Genomic DNA, 19,453 nt, shown 5'->3' on the forward strand with positions numbered 1-19,453 from the left:
TATGTGTTACGCGCCTATGGGGGACTTTATCAAAAGCTTTTTCAAAATCCAGGAATATGGAATCCGTGGGAATGTTACGATCGAGGCATGCATGTACGAGGTCTGTTAGAAAAGTATCCGACCTTTTTTTTTTTTTTTTGCGAACACCTGATGGATATGAAACAAGCGCGCTTGCACCAGCAGACCTTGAACCGTCGTGCGCATGCACGAATTTTTTCCCGCCTGCCGATAGCGTCAGTCGCTGGGAGGCAGCGTTTGAGTAAGGTTGTGCACAGTGCTCTCGTCGGTTTTTTAGTGGATGCAAAATGGCGGTGCGACAGGAGCAGCGCTAGTGCATCAAATTTTGCCAGAAACGGGGCGACAGCCAAGTGGAAACCATTCGGAATATTCAGACGGTTTTCGGTGATGATGCTTAGAGCAGCATACAAATTAAGCAATAGTACAACTGGTTTAAAGATGGCTGCACATTGGTGGAGAGCGAGCCACGCTCCGGTCGGCCATCAACATGCCGAAATGGCCACGTCATTGCCAAAGTGAACGCTCTGGTGATGCGGGACCGTCGTGTGACTATCCGAGAAATTGCGGAAGAGGTGAACATCAGTAGTTTTTCTGCACATTCCATTATCACCGAAGATTTGGCCATGAAGAGAGTTGCGGCGAAATTCGCGCCGAAGCTGCTGACGGTGGAGCAAAAGCAGCTTTGGGTTGAAGTCTCACAGGACATGCTGGATTCCACAAACAGTGACCCCGACTTCATCAACACCATAATCACTGGTGACGAGTCTTGGGTGTACGGGTACGACCCGGAAACCAAATCCCACTCGTCACAGTAGAAGCATTCCACGTCCCCAAGACCAAAGAAGGCCTGCCAAATGCTCAGCAACGTCAAAGTGATGCTGACTGCTTTCTTGGACTCTCGCTGTGTGGCACACCGCGAAAACGCACGCCCAGGGTCAAACAATGACCAAAGAGTACAACCGTAGAACATCTTCGCACTCGGTCGCCTACGTGATGCTGTGCGGCGCAAGAGACCGGAGTTGTGGTCAACAGGAAATTGGCGTATCCATCACTACAATGCTCCTGAACATTCTTCGCACTTGATTCGAACTTTTTTGGCGAAAAACCAGACTCCTGTAGTTCAACCGGCTCCTTACTCTCCTGATATGGCCCCCTGCGACTTCTGGTTGTTTCCCAAAATCAAGAGGCCATTGAAAGGAGCGCGATTTCAGACAAGAGAGGACATTATGGCTGCAACGACAGCTGAGCTAAACTCCTTTCCGAAAAAGGCCTTTTCAGAATACTTCCAACAGTGGTAGCACATCTGGGAGAGATGTGTGGAGTCCCAAGGAGACTACTTTGAAGGTAATTAGGTTTCGAACGCTCCAGTTACGACATTTTTTTTTCTTCGGCCAAAGGTCGGATACTTTTCTAACAGACCTCGTATATCATGAAGAAAGAGAACAAGTTGGGTGTCGCACGAGAGACCTTTACGGAAGCCGTGTTGGTTAAGGTGAAAGAAGTTATTCGATGATAAGAACTGGGCAGTATGCGAATATATTATGTGCTCCATGATTTTACAACAAGCACTGGTTAATGAAATTGGCCTATAGTTAAGTGGTGAAGATCGTTTACCTTTCTTGAAGACTGGAATGACCTTCCCGATCCGCCAGTCGCGTGGTAATGAGCACGAAGAAAGCGACTGCTGAAAAATTAAAGATAAGATGATACTACAAAGGTCTTTGGTGTTTTTGAGAACTTTAGTGTTTATGCCGTCCACACCTGCGGATGAAGAATTCTTTAGTGTGTCTATGATTTTAGCAATACCCCAAGGGTCGAAGATGATGTTTTCCATAGGCCGATGGAGAAAGTATGGGGCTTCAGGGGGGTTATCAAGAGAAGCTCCAGAATTATCAGTCAATGTAATTACATTAGAAGTAGAGGGGCTTATTGTTTTCCAGAAGCGCTTGGGATTATCGTGCAGCATGTTAGGTAAGGTGATAGAGAAGAATATATTCTTAGTTCGAGCTACCTCGGTGACATAAACAGTAGCTATAGTGTGATACTTGTTCCAAGCCTGGGCCGTGCCTATACCTTTAGCTGCACGAAATAGTCGCTTCTTTTTGTTGCGTAGTCTTTTAAGTGTGTTGTTATACCATGGGGAATTAGGGAGTTCTGCTATGGTGATAGTCGGAATATATATGCTGATTAGGCGTTGCATTTCAGACTTGAAAAGTAACCAGTTAGCTTCAAGAGAGCGAAGCGAAAAACCAGCTGTAAATTTTTCAGAAAAAGCAGTGAGGTCGCGGTTGAAACTTATGTAATAACCTTTGTCGTAAAGAGTAATCGTCTTCTTTATCCTTTTGTTATTTTGTAAGCGGGAAGAAAATGTAGCATGAACGGCCAAGTGATCGCTAAGACCGTCTAGATAAGTGTTGGGTGAGAAGCTATCAGGTTGCGATGTCAGCACAAGGTCCAGGATGTTAGCAGAATGGTCAGTCACATGAATGGGACGGTCCACTAACTGATCCAGCCCGAAAGTAAGACAGGTGTGCAGAAAATCGCTGGCAGGGTTAGATTTCGAAAGTGTGGAAGCAAGATCAGACCATATGATAGATGAGAAATTGAAATCGCCAAGCAGTAAAATTGGAGTGTTGGAATGGAAGGTTGTTATTCTGCTCAAAGCGTCGTGTAATGAAGAATTACATGAAAAATCGCAGTTTGGAGGACGAGAACATATACCAACTTTAACACGTGGATATGATGCATCACAACAAAGCCATATCATTTCTAACGGTATTAGAATGTCCACACGAGAGCAACGTAATAACGGATCAGTAGCAATAAGAACTGGTTGGTTTGGTTGGTTTGGTTTATGGGGTTCAACATCCCAAAGCGACTAAGGCTATGAGAGACGCCCTAGTGGAGGGCTCCGGAAATTTTGACCACCTGGAGTTCTTTAAAGTGCACTGACATCGCACAGTACACGGGCTTCTAGAATTTCTCCTTCAAAGAAATTCTAGCCGCCACGGCCGGGATCGAACCCGCATCTTTTGGGTCAGCAGCCGAGCACCATAACCACTGAGCCGCCGCGCCGGCGCAATAAGAACTCCTCCACCCCTCAAGTCACTACGGTCCGTTCGAAATATATCAAAATTGGAGAGGGAGAGCAATATCTTCGTGTCATTAATTGCAGAGGTAAGCCAAGTTTCGGTTAATAAAACTATATTAGCGTGAATAAAACTATAAACCGTGATCCCTGGGTCATGGTGTCCAGTCCCTACCACGCCGTCACTATTTTGACGAAAGAGGAAGACAGGACTGACAGTGCTCTATGCAGTGTTAAAGAGAAATGCAGGAATGACAGTGCTCTCTACAGTGTTAGTGACGGTCAGACTTAACTGGAACCCTCACTACTGCGTTTCGTATAGCACACATACAGCCTCGAGGCGTTATCCCCATAATCACTGCTGTTCCATTCTTGTTATTATTATTCATCTTCATGCACTTTAATCGGTAGCGCACTTCGCGCCAGCTCTACCCCCGCCTTGAGCGCTATGCTGCAGAATGCGCAAGGTTGCCAGAGAACCTCTTCTTGAGGCACTTGTAGCACTCCGCCAGCACAATGCTATCGCTGCTATAATATTCAGCGCATGAAGCAGCACACAGCGTCTAGCCACCGCTGTCTTTTAACTTTTGCCTTTCTTGAAAACGGCTCCGTGTTATTTTCCAGCGCATCGCCATATTTCCAACCCATCTCGAGCCCCGCGTGACCGGTCCACTTCCTTCTCCGCTCGTTCTCCTGGCGCTACTGGAAAATCTAAATAGTTCATACATACAAGCACCGCATCAAAACTAACCTACAAAGGCTGCCCTAACGAGGAAGCCGCACATCTCGATGATGACGTCAGGGTACCTGACTTCCACGCAGCACTACAACAAGTCGATACTGAATCTAATACCGTCTGTACAAAAATATCGCTGATATGTCTCAGCGAGAACTAAGGACCTTCTTTCATCATACTGACAGTATGACACAATCTGACAAAAGTGGACACATGCGTTCACAACCCTTATACACAAATTAGGTGAACAGCCGGCATTACCCTAATGAGACTCATCCCTCACATCACGAGTAGGGAAGCTGTCTCACTGTATCATCCTGGGCAAACTCCAAAGCCACTAGTATAAACAGGAAATGTTTCGGATACACCCTTTTATTCCTGCAGAATCAGCCTATTGTACAAATCACAGAAAAAACGATTGAGAGCATTGCAATCAATTGAGTTGTACAGCACATGTATTCTCTAGAACTGAATGGCGCCTCTGACCATGTAAATCATGAGTTTATATTAGTTGAGAGAAAAAAACTGACGCCAACCAATATTTTAATTTTGCCCAACGTTTCGGGACCAACTCGGTCCGTTCTTCAGGGGTGACTAAAGTGTGCCAGAAGCAGCGGGGTGTTGCATTCGCTCTCCCTTTGTTAGCACGTGGCGGAGTCCACTAACGTACACAGAGGGGAGCGTTCCTGGAGTCCTATTCATCGCCGCCTTAGTGAGCCGGATGTGCCACGACTCCACATGGCGCCTCTTGAACAGGTTTGGTTCCACGGCCAATGGTGCTTCCATACGTGAGGGGAACCAGCGAGGCACTTGCGCGCATTCTGGGAAAATATGGAATCTACGTTGCTCACAACCTGTTTCGACAATAAGCCGCATCTTACCACGACCGAAAGACCGCGTCCCCAGAGAAAAACAACCTGGTGTCATTTACGAAATCCCGTGCTCCAAGTGCCCGGCTTCATACGTCGGCGAAACAAAAAACCTCCCCCAAAGAATAAGGCAACACAAGAATGACGTCCGGCTAATGAATTCGGAAGCCAACCCCCTCGCCGAACACGGCGAGCGCGCCGACCACCCAATAGCCTTCGAGAAGGTGAGCGTCTTGGCCGTGGAACCAAACCTGTTCAAGAGGGGACATGTGGAGTCGTGGCACATCCGGCTCACAAAGGCGGCGATGAATAGAACTCCAGGAACGCTCCCCTCTGCGTATGTTAGTGGACTCCACCACGTGCTAACAAAGGGAGGGCGAAGGCAACACCCCGCTGCTGCTGGCACACTTTAGTCACCCCTGAAGAAGGGACCGAGTTGGTCCCGAAACGTTGGGCAAAATTAAAATATTGGTTGGCGTCAGTTTCTTTCTCTCAACTATCTCAAAAATCCAACCAGACGGACCTCCGTCGAAGATGTTTTCGTTCAAATGAGTTTATATTACACAAGCTAGTGGTTTTCAGGCTCGGCCGAACGACCTACAATGCAATTGTATTAGAATCTTCATCCATAACAGAACACACAGCATCGGGATAGGAGACATCCAGTGCGATCCGATAACCCTAGAAGAAAAGGGAACACCCCAAGGGTCGGAAAGGCCAGTTCTCTCCCAAAGCTGTTCAACATCTTTCAACATCCTTCAACAGCCAGCTGGAATCACCTTCCCCACGACATCGCAGGTATTTCTGATAACAATGCATTTCGTCAAGTCCTTAATGTTTCTTTCTGAGTATGTGTCGTTTATTACTGTATAAAAATTGCCTTTCACTGTCTACACACTGTTTTAATATATCCCTACTGCATTCTAATCTTATTGCCTTCCTGTGTTTTCAATTAGTCATGTTTTCCTGGTTTATTTTTGTTTTCTTTTGTTGTTGCTGTTTATACTGAAAATTTTATGTATTCCCACTCCCCTCTGTAATGCCTTCGGGCCCTGAGGGTACATTAAATAAATAAATAAATAAACATCGCCATGCACGCGCTATGCAGATGATATCACTAATAATATGACAATGATATGAAAATACTAGTCGATTAACATCGTCGTGCGGAACGTTAACCCCGTATCGTGCCAGGACTAAAAGTTTATATATGTATTTCTGAAACAACTGTAGAACGGAAATAGCCCCCTTTGTATTTTCTAGTGGGCGCTGACAGACGTGTTTTCTATCAGCATTTTGTATTTTAAATATGAAATAACACGGAACGTATGCTGCATTCGCTTTGCCTTATTTTTTTATGCATACATATTTAGGCCTTTCTTATTTTCTCTCCTTTTTTTTACTTTTTTCCGCGCTAAATTTCGGTTCCGCTTTATTTCCTATTGTACTGCTCGTCCTGCCTGGTCCTTCCAAGGCTGACCCAATAAATAAATACATCAGGCCACGCAGGGCTCTTCCGATGTGAATCAAGACACAGTGCTGGAGCAGCGGAGACGACGTGAAGCTATGCCCGATATAAAGGCATGATATGCACGGGCAAAAAGCCTGAATTGTTTGTCTTGAAAAGCTACTGGAAGTGCACTGCTCTACACAACACATAGAAGTTAGCATCGAGGACAAACCTGTTAACAAAAAGCAGCCTTCGGTTACTGGGACTACAAACGCATGGGAACGCCAGAGATATACACCCTTGCGTTTCTTAAACAACCCGCCAACAAGACATTAGGGATCATGACAAGAGCAACTTTTCGCTGCCTTGGACGCTGCCTTGCATTATACACACCTTTGTTAGCAGCATACCTGAATACCACGCCTCTTACCATCGAACAAACCCAAAATGAATCAAAAGAACTACTCATTTTCATCCGCACCGTGACCAAAATGGCCTTCGATCGTTGGAATACCCGTACACCCCGAAAATGGCCTTCGGAATACCCCTTCAGGGCCCAACAAGTCTATATATTTGTTCATATGAGTATTGGCACCCTTAGGACTTAAAGCGGGCATTACAGATGGCAGTGGATGAAGAACATAGTACATCAAGAAAACTAGAGCAAAGAGGAAATACTACAAATATATGAGCACATTATCGTGAAAAGAAAAATATAAACACAAAGAAAAATACAGAAAAAAAATTCAGTGGGCACTTTGACTGTCTAAAGTGGGTAGAGGCGGAAGCGTTTTCCGCACCACCTTCGCTGTTTCTGTGGCACCGGTGGCGTCACATATAATTGAGTACTAATTACTAAGTGATGACAAATCACTAATTAATGGTTAATTACTTATTAATGTCTGAATACTAATTAACTGCTAATTAATTACGCTTAAGCTTCGCCTTTAGGAGTGGAACGTGACAGCGCGTTGTAGCGCTGCCAGGGAGTCCACGGAACACAACCTGTTCAGCGCGATGCCTTGCCCTTTGAACGCAACGCTTTTTGAGGAAAGGAAATGGCGCAGTAATTCTCTGTCATCTCGGTGGACACCTGAACTGCACCGTAGAGGAAGGGAGGAAGTGGGAATGAAAGAAGATAGATAAAGAGGAGCCGTAATGAAGAAAATGAAAATTGTATTTGAGGAAAGGAAATTACGCAGTAACTGTCTCACAAAATTCAGGGGGGCACTTTTTTGACCTAAAGTGTGGTCACTGATGCCCCTAAGAGTGGAACGCGACAGCGTCTTGCAACGCTGCCAAGGAGTCCATAGCGCCATCGCCCATTCGGTTCTACGCCTCGCTCGTCAGTAAATTGGTTTTTGAGGAAAGGAAATGTATCTGTCTCTCATTTGTCGGTGGACACCTAAACCTCGCGGGAAGGGAATGGAGGAGGATGAGAGTGAGTGAATACACCGTATTCACTAGACGCGCCTTTGTTCATCCCAAACCGTCGAGGCGGCATGGCGGAGTGGATAGCATGCTCGTCTCGCACGCCGAAGACCGGGGTTCGATTCCTGAGCTCGACCAATTTCTTAATCGGTTTTATTTATTTATATGGCCTGACTAGTAAAGCTAATTAGGCTAATTTGGTAATTAAGCAATTAACTAAGCTCAGTCCCACTTGGAGCATCACTATACGATACCTTCAATTGGTTGCATGGTTACTAGCCAAAGTACATTGGCCCCGTTTGAAATTCGCGCACTGTGACGTCACGACCGTTTCCACCAATTGAAAAGAGTGACATTTTCTGTCGACAACTGCTGCTTACAACGATGAGACATTAAAGGCTTCCGCCTTAAAAATGGCGACAATAATTGATGTCGTGGCACAAACGCAGGTAAGGAGAAGGCATAAAGTTAATGGATTTTATATTTGTAGGTTCTACGCGAAACCGATCAGTGTTACCAATAGCAACAACTAGCGTTGAAGGCTGATGGTGCGACTCGCGAAAGGTACTTGTAACAGTACTTACGAACAGATGATCGTACGCTTTGATGGTACATTGACTCTGAAGCAATGAACAACACGTGGCGAACAGGTTAACCAGAGTTGCAGGTTATCGCGCTCTTTCGGCCTGAAATGTCTGAACAATTTTTTTTCTTGTGTGACAGTCGCTCAGTCCGCATGAAAAATGACGGGGCAGGGTACGGGAATCATTCGGCTAGTCAAACCCGTGTGTTCCTAGCAGCCTTCTTGAGAAAAGAAACCTTGTTATATCAACTTAATTAGAGTAGGGTTACCCTATAGTGATCACCTTCAAGCTGCATTGGACTGTAACGAGACTTAAATGCGTTGTTACGAGAGTAGGCTTTGTCAGAGAGGGAAAGACAAGATAATTTTCTTTTTCCTTTACTTCTCAGTACTTTGATATGAAAGAAGTAATGCAAAGATACTCTCTTTATTTTGTGCCTCATCGCAACAGCGGCCATAAAACCTGAAAGGAATGGAGATACGAGAGTATTATAACCTGGATATGGACCACGTATGAGGGACAGGTTGTCAATAGGTGAACGATAAATGATGCCATCACCGGTAGCAAAAATGTAGCTGGGTGGATAAAAATACTATGTCCCAAAGAGGTTGCGTGCTTTTCCTGGTCGGAACCCACACTCCAAAAGCCTCGCTGTTGGCGGCGATGGCTCGGGTGCAGCTGACCAGTGGACGAGGGTAGGCGCCTTCTGGGAAGCAGGAGTAGGATGAGTGGTCGGGTGCAGGCCACCGAACGGAATGGAGCATTGCCATATTTGCTGGCGGAGTGTGAAACGGTATTTACCGCACGACCTACACGTGTCTATGCTTCAAAAATATTAAAATAAATGCGAGTAATTTCAATGTTTAATCGGTACTTTGTCCAACACGGAATACCATACAACTTGAAGAGTCCTTGCTTTCCTGCAGTGGCCTGTTAATACACTCTACGTTCTTGTTTTTATGCGCAGCATATTGCAATCACTCAGTTCAGCCCTTGGGCGCGGCCGGGCAGCCACCAAACCACGTGGCCTGACGTCACGTGGTTTGGTGACGTCACGTTTGGTGACGTGGTTTGGCGACGTGACGTCACCAAACCACGTGAAAAAAAAGAAAAAGAAAAAAGAGAAAGAGAGAGGAAAAAAACAAAAAAAGAAAAAAAAGGCTGAGCATGGTGGCGGTTGCCACCGCCCCGTTTCAAAGGGGGCGCTCCTATCCATCCATCCATCCATCTATACGTCACGGAGGAAAAGCTGCTGAGAAAATCGAGTGCCGCCAAGCAATACCTCGCGTAAAAAGACCGCGCAATATGCAACGCATTCTTGGCTTAACCAAGCTAAGCCTGGGCATCTTTTTTCTCTCGTTATTAGCGCCGCTGCTACCAACCTTTTCGGCTTGTCAAGTGAAAACAAAAATTTAGTTTTAGGCCTGCTGACGAGCCTAACCGGATACGAGCAGCATGTGTGCAATGCACAGACATCACATAGGCGCGTAGGATTTCAGGCTGGTGTATTTAAACCCAGCTGTTGCAGCCGCCACAGCACCACTGCAAAAGCTGGTCAGTGTGGAATGACGGCGGCTGGAAAAGCGAGATAGATGGCGAGAGCGCTACATGTGTAACAGAGAGAGAGATCTATGCATGTGTAACAGCAAAAAGTGCGAAAGCACATCGTTTCCGCCTTGTTGAACACCTGCGCATGTCGTAGAGTAAATTTTAAAAAAATGGTGGCTATTTCGATTTGCTTCGAAATGTGTTCAACTTCCCATTATCACTTTCGAAAAAAGCTACCTGCTGGCCCGAGAGACGCGGGCTCGATTCCGCCTGCCGCTGCTGAATTTCGATGGAGGCGAAATTCTAGAGGCCCGTGTACTGTGCGATGTCAGTGCAAGTTAAAGAACTCCAGGTGGTCGAAATTTCCGGAGCCCTTCACTACGGCGTCTCTCATAGCCTCAGTCGCTTTGAGACGTTAAACACGAATAAACCCACCAACCAGCCTTTATTTCTTGTGTGGGCAGCCTCGTGATCCTTGCCAAGAAAAGGGCTGCCGCTCAGTTTATTCGCCCTCTTTTAAAGCCCGTGGAAAAACTTTTTATTCATATATCATCGCAAGGCGGCACAAATTAACTTCTTGTGCCCTGTGCACCACATTTGCTTCTCGTCTTTCATAGAATTCCGCAGAGAACGTTTTTTCTATATGTCTTGACCTTAGCGCATTATAGAATTATATGCTTATGCGCCACTAAAGCCAACACACTCACAACAACAGCTACTAAAGAATATTCGGAGTAAAATATCGAAATTGCCGAGCAATTCAGGCTGCCGCGGTTGTGAAAATCACCCCTGGTCAATCCTGCAATAAATGCTTCCAGTAGGCACTATACCGTTTTGATCGCATTTCAAAAAAAAAAGGACTAACCAAAATTGTCGACTAAGGCCATAATTCTGCTCTTTATAACCACTTCTTTCTGGGGGGGGGGGGGAGCATTTTATTTACTCGTTTTCGAGGGGTAGCAGCGGCAATCAGAATTTAATGCAATAACTTTACAGGTACCGACCACGAGCAAAGCTGGCATCCGTCAGTGCGCGTCATAAAAAAACCAGGAGCCAATGCAATCAGTTCAAATAAATCAATTCGTTGGCCACGTGCCTACTGTGGCACAACGCGTCAGCTCATTGGTCTGGAGACAGACATCCTCCCGAAGAACAGTCTGTGCAGAAATGAGCCTTACGAGAGCTCGTCAAGAGCATCCTAAGTCTGACAAGCACTACCCGTGGCTCTGTTTAAAGTAGCCACCGACCGAGGCAGGGGCGGGTCTCGTAACCTCTGCACCACTGCACCAGTAGTGGTGCTAGAGTACTTGCACGGGAAGGATCTCAAATGGTATCGAATCGCACTCTTAATGGCACGCTAAGTTTCGTACAATTTTAGTTGCAATTGCATGCAGTGTGAAGCGCTAGAGATTTGCTGTTCATAAATGCACTAGCAGCGTGTTTTTCATCGTGAGCGTATCGGGAAATATCAGAAGTAATCTATAAATCCTGTGTCAGCGAAGGGCCCATGTTATTTTGTAATTAAATTTCACACACGTTAGCATCATTGGCCTGAAATACCGAATGCCTTTTTGAAAACACGAATCCGAAGTACCCCGTTGAAAATACGCTAAAATGCACTTGGTATTTCAGGGGAGACTCAAATATTTTTTGAAATAGGCTTTATGGGGTAATAATATGGCTTTTGCGCACAGTATTACCACTGTTCGCGAACACCGGAAAGCCGGTGATTTCTCCTAAGTAGTAAGGTGGCTAACTAATTTCTGATAACTAACTTTTTAACTATAACAGATAGGCAACTAGTTGCAATTAGATGTTTGTAGCCGGTCGTTAGTAATAGCCATACGCCGACCGCGGCGGTCTAAATTTGATTTCAATTTCAATTTTCAATTTATTTCCCATGTACACATGGTGAGGGCCGAGGAAAAAAAGCCAGAAATTGTGGCTTGACGTGCCCCTCGGCTCCTACATTGCAGGGCAGCAGGTAACATATAAATGTTTTACACAAGTAGCATCTCAAAATGCAAACAATAGTTATCAACAATGGTTTTGCGTATTATTATAAAAATGACAAGGAATGAAGTGCACAACAAAAAATGGTAACAAAGAAAGGAAACAGAAAAATACACGTCATCGAACAACAGGAATTCGGTTACTCAAATCAGGTCAACACTATACGGAAACGAAAGAGATAAAGAAGCAGTGAATCTATAAAGTAGCACATATATCGTGTATATTTTGGCGGCATGCACGTGAAATATCAACGTTTGCAGTTTGAAACTTATTTAAAAGACGGGGCAACGTGTTTGCTAGACTATGTGTACCATATATTGTGCGGCGGGTTGTAATATGCCACAGTTCGTTGTGTCTGCTAGGATAAACTTGTACATTTAGTGAAAGGTGTGCCGTGTCACTCAAGTAATTCATATTTTGTTTTATGTCCTTCTTGTATCTTTCAGCTAGCCTAACATTATACATATCAGATACTGTTATGGCATTGAACTGGTGGAATAAATCGCATGTGTTTATATGAAAACCGACATTAAGTACTGTACGCACAGCCTTCTTCTGTAAAACATAAATCTTATTTTTATTGGTACCTGTAGTTGTTCTCCAAACTAAGAGACGCAATTCTAGAGGCCTGTGTACTGTGCGATGTCAGTGCACATTAAAGAACTCCGGGTGGTCGAAATTTCCGGAGCTCTTCACTGTGGCGTCCCTCATAGACTGAGTAGCTATGGGACGTTACACACTAATAAACAAAAACTATAAACATTACCATATCATGTTCTAGAATTTCGAAAATGCGGTTACCCACGCCGCTGTGGCTTTTCAAAATTTGGCAGCATCGTGCGAAAATATATGCGCTTTCGAAAGCATGTAGGTAAGGCAACCCCTCCAGTGCCCGTAACTGGTCGAAAAAGCCAAACTTTGTCGAGCCACAGCCCCAAGGATAACCGCGTTTTCGAAATTCTAAAAAGTGAAATGGGTAATAGAAACAACCGGCTACAAAACTCTAATTGCAACCAGGAGCCTAACTGTACTAGTTAAAAAGTTAATTACGAAAAATTAGTTAACCAGCTTACTACTTAAGGCGACTCGCCGGTTTTCTGGTGTCCACCAACACTGGTCATACTATGCCGCAAAAGACATATTTTAGCCCCAAAAAGCCTACTTTTGAAAATTTTTTGTTCGCTGATACACCCGGTATATCATGATAGTACTTTGAGTGTGAAAGCAATGGTTTGGTTTGGTTTGGTTTATGGGGTTTAACGTCCCAAAGCGACTAAGGCTATGAGAGACGCCGTAGTGGAGGGCTCCGGAATAATTTCGACCACCTGGGGTTCTTTAACGTGCACTGACATCGCACAGTACACGGGCCTCTAGAATTTCTCCTCCAAAGAAATTCTAGCCGCCGCGGCTGGGATCGAACCCGCGTCTTTCGGGTCAGCAGCCGAGCACCATAACCGCTGAGCCACCGCGGCGGCTGTGAAAGCAATGGTATAGTTGAAGCAGACAGCACATTTTTTTCTGTGCTGCCTGCAGCTGTATGCTAGGACCTCAGTTCATATGTATTTTTTATTTTGACGACGAAGAAGAACGGTGATCTAGCGCATACTGGAAAAACCAGGAGGAAGGGGAGGGGGCAAATGATTCTGTACTCTACCCGCGGCTGGATAACTGCTGTTAATTTGAAATAAGGGCTTATCAAAATTCACTGAACAAACCATTCGCAAACAAAGAGTTAAGAAAACAAAAGTATAATTTTTTGAATCGTAAAAAAAATTCAGCTGCACGATTAAGAGTACTCGGGTCCTGAAAGGCGCAACGTCCCGAAGTGGCTCGAAGACAATCAGCGACCCAGTAGTGCAAGCCCCGAAACAGCTGGGGTGTCTGTCATTGTCGACGAACGTCAAGTACGCCTAGCAATCAAGTTGTGTGCAGCTGAAGAAGCAAAACAGCACCTGCGTCATCCGTGGCCTATCAGCGATGTGCCGTACACCCTTGGTTACTTTGGAAAGTGATGGTGGAAGCAGTACAAGTTGGATATGCCGCAGGCAAATAAATAAAAGAAACACTTTCAATAGAAAAGAAAGGCACTCGTGCATAGCCGACATTTTGCGTCAACCATGCGTGTAGGAAGCATGAAAAAGAGCTTTACTGCACTGGTTCGAAATGCTATATGCCGCATTTTATTGCGTCCACGCTGCAAGGTTGAGTGCAGTGAGTGCAGTGCACCGCAACGCAGCTGCGTCTAAAATATTCCAACCGTGCGTTTAGGTCATTCCTCCAGTGTCATGGAAAAGTAACACCCTGCACAATACACGTGCCGTACTGCCGTCGTAATGTGCAGGTAGACGAATCTGTGTAGAAACAGAATCAGTTGCGGACGCATCTACTGCGAAGTTAGGGGGGGGGGGGGGGGGGTTGAGGATGGTATTATAGTATGGAAAGAAAGGCATGTGAAGGTCACACATAGTCTAGTGCGTGCAGAGGTACTTTTAAAGGACTGCATTCGACAACTTCCGCTGGAGCAATTCGCGTTTCATACCTAAAAATGCGAGAATAAGTCGGTGGTATTTATCCTCTGCTATTTTGGATATCCATTTGCTAATCGCTATTGACGAAGAGGACATAGTAACCAGCTTCTCCTCGGCCCGGTTCCCGCCAACCGACAACTTTTCCGAGTTCAAGGAAAAGCTATAAGCGGAGGCTGACGAAGCCTGCTTGCCTCGAGGCATGTGCGCCATAGGAACAAGCCTAAATTCTACTGTTTTTTATTTTATTCATTAGGCTCAAATCGCACCATTGGGCGTTTATATACGGGGGACAAACAAAGAGCTGCAAAGCCACTGTACTATCAGCGTCAAATGAAATGCGAACAAAACACCTGAAACGCGAGCACAAAAAATCAAGCATATTAGAAGCTGGAGATGAAATACAGGCGTGGGCTATTAACAATTCAGAAGAGCGGTCTTTACGGCTTCGATGGGAAAATCAACTGCTCATGTATTTTGCCTCCCTAGTATAATATCTGCGAGTTGTGCTGTTCGCGTTTCAATTGGCTTGTTCGCGTTTCAATTGACGCTGATAGTACGTATAAAAACGAATAGAACCATCAGCAATGAAGTACAAATACTTTCATGAACTTCGGAAGTGAATTACAAGGCCTGTAAACTGCTGTTTGCAAAACTGCAATACTGCATGAAAAAGACAGTGAATGGCTTATGGTGTATGGCACGTTTACACGGCTGTTAGTCACAGTAAAGGTGTTTTGACAGCGGCTGGAAAGCTAATTTATTTATTTCAGTACGTAAAAATCGTTAAATAAAGCATTAGTGTAAGGGTGTAGTCTTCGCCGGCTTGAGGAATGCACGCACAAACAAAGCAGTGTACTTTTGCTGTTTGTTCATGCAAACGTGCAGGTCTACGAGAAGATCATGGGTGTGGCCGGTACTACTATTAACATTACCTTTTTAATAATAAGCCTCAGCTTGCTACACATTATTAAGTAGAAAAATAAAGAAATCACTCGCATTAACACACATGAGGACGAGATGATCAGCAAATCAAAAAAGACTATTCCACTAAACAGAAAATCTTGGCGAAAAGGCGGATCATGCCCATGAAACATAGCAGCACATGCGGCGTCCCAAAGCGACTCAGACTATGAGACGCCTTAGTGAAGGGCTCAAGAAATTGAGACAACCGGGAGTCCTTTAACGTGCACTGGCATCGCACAGTAAACGGGCCTCTAGAATTTTATCTCCATTGACATGCGAGCGCCACGGCCGGGATCGAACCCGCGTCTTTCGGGTCAGCAGCCGAGCGCCATAAACGCCGAGCATATTTTATGTACCGTGAACAAGCCGCAGAGGTGCAAGTTCTGTTCTATTAACTGAGGCGTATAACGGCAGCATGCAATTGTGTGAATGATGCGGGTTGTGGGTCTTTTGTGCAGTCTGGATTAGCATGATTTATTGGCAGGGAAAAAAAATCTGCGGAGAACGAACACTTTCCAGATATAAGTTTCCAGATATAAAGGACACACGCGGGCGACGCTTGAACAAAATTAATTTTTCTGTTTGAAAAGCTGTGAGCCGAGCGGGGCGCTCACGCGCACAAGCTTCATCAAAGCACTGAATAACAGTATTGTACAGAAGCACCCCAATGCACTTCTAAGCTCTCTGTCACAAACAATAATTATCTTGGTCAAAGCGGCACGGAGTTACGAGGGGCGTTCAATAAAGATTTCCCCTGACTCACTTCTACTTACTGCAGGATGCTGAAACTGCGCATGTGTAATGACTTAAGTCCCTATAGGTCACGTGGCAATGTGCAACTCTCAACTAATAACGGTTTTCCTTTCACAGGTGCTGAAGTGGTGTGAAGGGTGATAATGGATACAGGAAAATACAGAGCAGTCATCAAGTTCTTGGACTTGAAAATCCGCACTCCAAGGGAGACGTTCGATGAGAAGAAAGAGGTTTATGAGAGGATTTCCCATCATATGATGTAGTAAAGGACTGGCATCGTCAATTCAAATGTGGTCGGACTTTGGTGGAAACGGCACCGATTGCAGGGCGACCTCACTCCGCTATCGATGAACAAGCCATCCAGCAACTGGAGGCCGCCATTTTATAAAATCAAAGCATAACCGTTCGAGACCTAGCCCAAAATAACAAGATTAGTGTGGGGTCCGTGGAAAAAATCATTCAGAACCATCTTCACATGCGTAAGGTATGCGCTCGCTGGGTTCCCCGGCTGCTCACACCTATCCGAAAGCAGGAACGAGTCGAATGCTCCCAGGCTCTTTTGACCATGTGCCATGGAAACCAGGAGGACTTTTTCAACAGATTTATTGCACAGTACGAAGCTGAGTACATGACTATGATCCGGAGACTAAAGTCCAGTCGATGCAATCGAAGCACTTGGACTCACCGCCTCCAAAGAAGGCACGCGCCCAGCCCTAGGCGGGCAAGGTCATGCTCACAGTCTTTGAGGACCAGCACGGAGTAGTCTTGATGGATATCCAAGCAAAAGTTGCCACGATTACTGGGGCATACTATACGTCACTGCGGCGGAAATTTCGGGAGGCCATCAAAAGCAAGAGACGTGGCATGCTCATCAAAGATGTCCTCCTTCTGCAAGACAATGCCTCAGTTCTCAACTCACGTGTTGCTTAGATGGAAGCACGCTGCTGCGGCTTTGAAATTCTACCGCATCCCCCTTATTCAGCCGACCTCGCACTATCAGACTGACATCTCTTTCCAACAATGAAGTCATATTTGAAGGGCAAGCATTTTCCAGATGGTGAGACTCTGATTTCTAAAGTCACAACATGGCTTTCGGTGCAACCTGTTGACTTCTTCAAGCGAGGTGTTTACAGTTGCATAAAACAATGGGAGAAGTGTGTGTCCCTGAGTGGCACATATGTAGAGAAGGACTAATAAATCTGCAAAGTGTCGTTGCTCTCCGTCCAAAGGAAGTGGGTCAGGGGAAATCTTTATTGAACGCCCCTCGTATTACTTATGCTCCCGATGCCTATAGCTTCTTGATTTCAAAGGTTTCTAGGATTTTGCACCCACCCTGCCATCTATAAAGAGAGGCTTACAATTTTTGCTCTTATTGCCGTGTCTTCGCGATGTGCTGCATTATTTGGGTTCAGTGCTACGGGGTTCACTCTTAACCGTGCATTGATACATCGACCAGTCTGACCAAACGTAGACTTTACCACAGGTGAGAGGAAGGAATCAAACAGCCTCTGTTGATCATTTGGTAAACACGGTCTGGTTGCTGTTATTACAAACTTTTTGATGATCTTATTTTTGGCAGTCCGGGCACAGAATGACGAAAGCTTGAATAGTGCTAAAAGAAACAGTGCTGTCCTGGTATATCGCGGCTGTCTTTTTAATGTGTTAAACTTTGTGAATGTGTGGTATCGCCGCAGATCTTATTACTTGAGATGCAGCATCCTCTGTGTTGGGCACAAGCTATCATTTTTGCTTTCTTGAAAGTAAGCCTCTTACAGAAGTCTGGGCCTGCTCAGAGAAGTCAGCTGACCGCATGTGCAAACCTGCTCATAAAAACTGTTATCCAAACGTGGGAACCACTTTCTCTCAAGGTATCACCATAGCAGAGGTAGGGTATGCCCCTGTGTTGTTAGTTTACATTACGAAGAAGTCAAAGGAGCCCAGCCTTTATGAATACGTAAATCGTGTATTGAGAAAATGTAGCCATCTTCAGAAAATTGGACTAGTTGATCTAGAAACCCAATGCTGTCATTTTTCCGTGCTTCATAAGGAAGCTCAGGTGAGTAGCCGGGTTTATGGTTTGTGGATTAGGGGAGTGTAACGTCCCAAAGCAACTAAGGCTATGAGGGATGCCGTATTGAAGGGCTGCGAATATTTCGACCCCCTGGGGCTCTTTAACATGCACTGACGTCGCACAATACGCGGGCCTCTAGAATTTCGCTTCCATTGAAATTCGATTACCGCGGCCGGGATCAAACCCGCGTCTTTCGGGTCAGCAGCCGAGCACGGTAACCACTGAGCCACCGCGGTGGCTAAGTTGGCGTGTCATGTAAAATGAAGAAAACGTTATTAGCTGTTATTAGGTGGTGCGATTAGAAGTTAGTATGAACATTAGTATTAGTAATAATATATTATTAATATAAGTGAAAACTTCACAAAAATATGTGGCAGATCACAGGAGCAGCACTCCAGCCAGTATAAATAAATCCGAATCCTTCCGAATAAATTTGTAATCTTCATACTCCGAGATAGTAGAAGAAAGATAATGTTCGTGAAATTAATTGACAGAAAGTTATCTGCTGTCGCGGAATATAAGAGAACGTCTGTCCAGAAACAAGGCTTTCATATTGGCTCGACTGTTTCGCCTATCATGACACATCTTTTATCAACGCTGTTTTTCAAAATCTCCACAGAAGTTTTGCCACTTAGGGCCGCGAAAATGATAAACCTCGAGGGTACACAATTTGAGAGCCATTGCCAACAGGTACATTCCATTTGTAGCGCCCGGCGACGCTATAAGGCGCAGGCGCTGCGATCGGCGTTCCCGCGACAGAAGAAAATAAAGAACGACAGCGCGTGCTCGGAGCGCACGCCCGGCACGCGCAGTCCGGAACTAGATGCCTGCCACACTGGTCGTCTCTGTCTGGTGCTCCGCTGCGACCCCGCTAATACCTCAACAGTGGTGACCTGGCGAACCGTGCCTTTTATCTCAGCGGCGTTCCAGCATGGCGTACTGGAAGCACCCAAGTTTCGACCCGCCGCTCCCGGCGTTCCGGCCTGCAGGCGTCGGCGGGTGGTTCGCCCAACTGGAGGCTGCGATGTACCTGAACGGCATCACCATCCAGCCGTTCAAACACGAAGTCCTTTGTGACATCCTCCCGGCCGACCTCCTGCGTCGGCTCACCTACTCTGCTTTCGGCGGCCGGCCATACGATGAGCTGCGTGCGGCCGTCTTGGCGTACTTCGGCGCCTACTACGTTCCGCCGCCGCTCTACGACGCAGCGGACCCGTTTTCGCCGCCGCCAGCCTCTGGCCCTGCACCGGCCTCGCTCGTGCCCACGCAGCCTTCATCAGAACCCGGCCCGCCTCAGCAGCCCCTCGCCGCATCGCCGCCACTCCCGTCCAGCGTCTCCAGCCCGGCTGTCTCTCTCGACGCCACACCAGGTGGGATCCGCACGAGCTTCGCCTCGCGTCC

General features: G+C 45.9%; 1 protein-coding gene across 1 annotated transcript in view; it reads left to right on the forward strand.

Moving 5' to 3' along the window:
* The window catches only part of LOC149348192 (fatty acid synthase-like), an 82,283-nt gene extending 66,168 nt beyond the window's left edge, over window positions 1-16,115 (forward strand). Inside the window, exon 25 of the mRNA XM_089541701.1 lies at window positions 16,099-16,115. Coding sequence (XP_089397827.1) covers window positions 16,099-16,115 — 17 coding nt within the window. The remainder of the gene's footprint in view (window positions 1-16,098) is intronic.
* Window positions 16,116-19,453: the final 3,338 nt, after the last annotated feature.

Source organism: Amblyomma mixtum, chromosome 4 (assembly GCF_055824585.1).
Source record: "Amblyomma mixtum isolate Tamu chromosome 4, ASM5582458v1, whole genome shotgun sequence".
NCBI classification, from domain to species: domain Eukaryota; kingdom Metazoa; phylum Arthropoda; class Arachnida; order Ixodida; family Ixodidae; genus Amblyomma; species Amblyomma mixtum.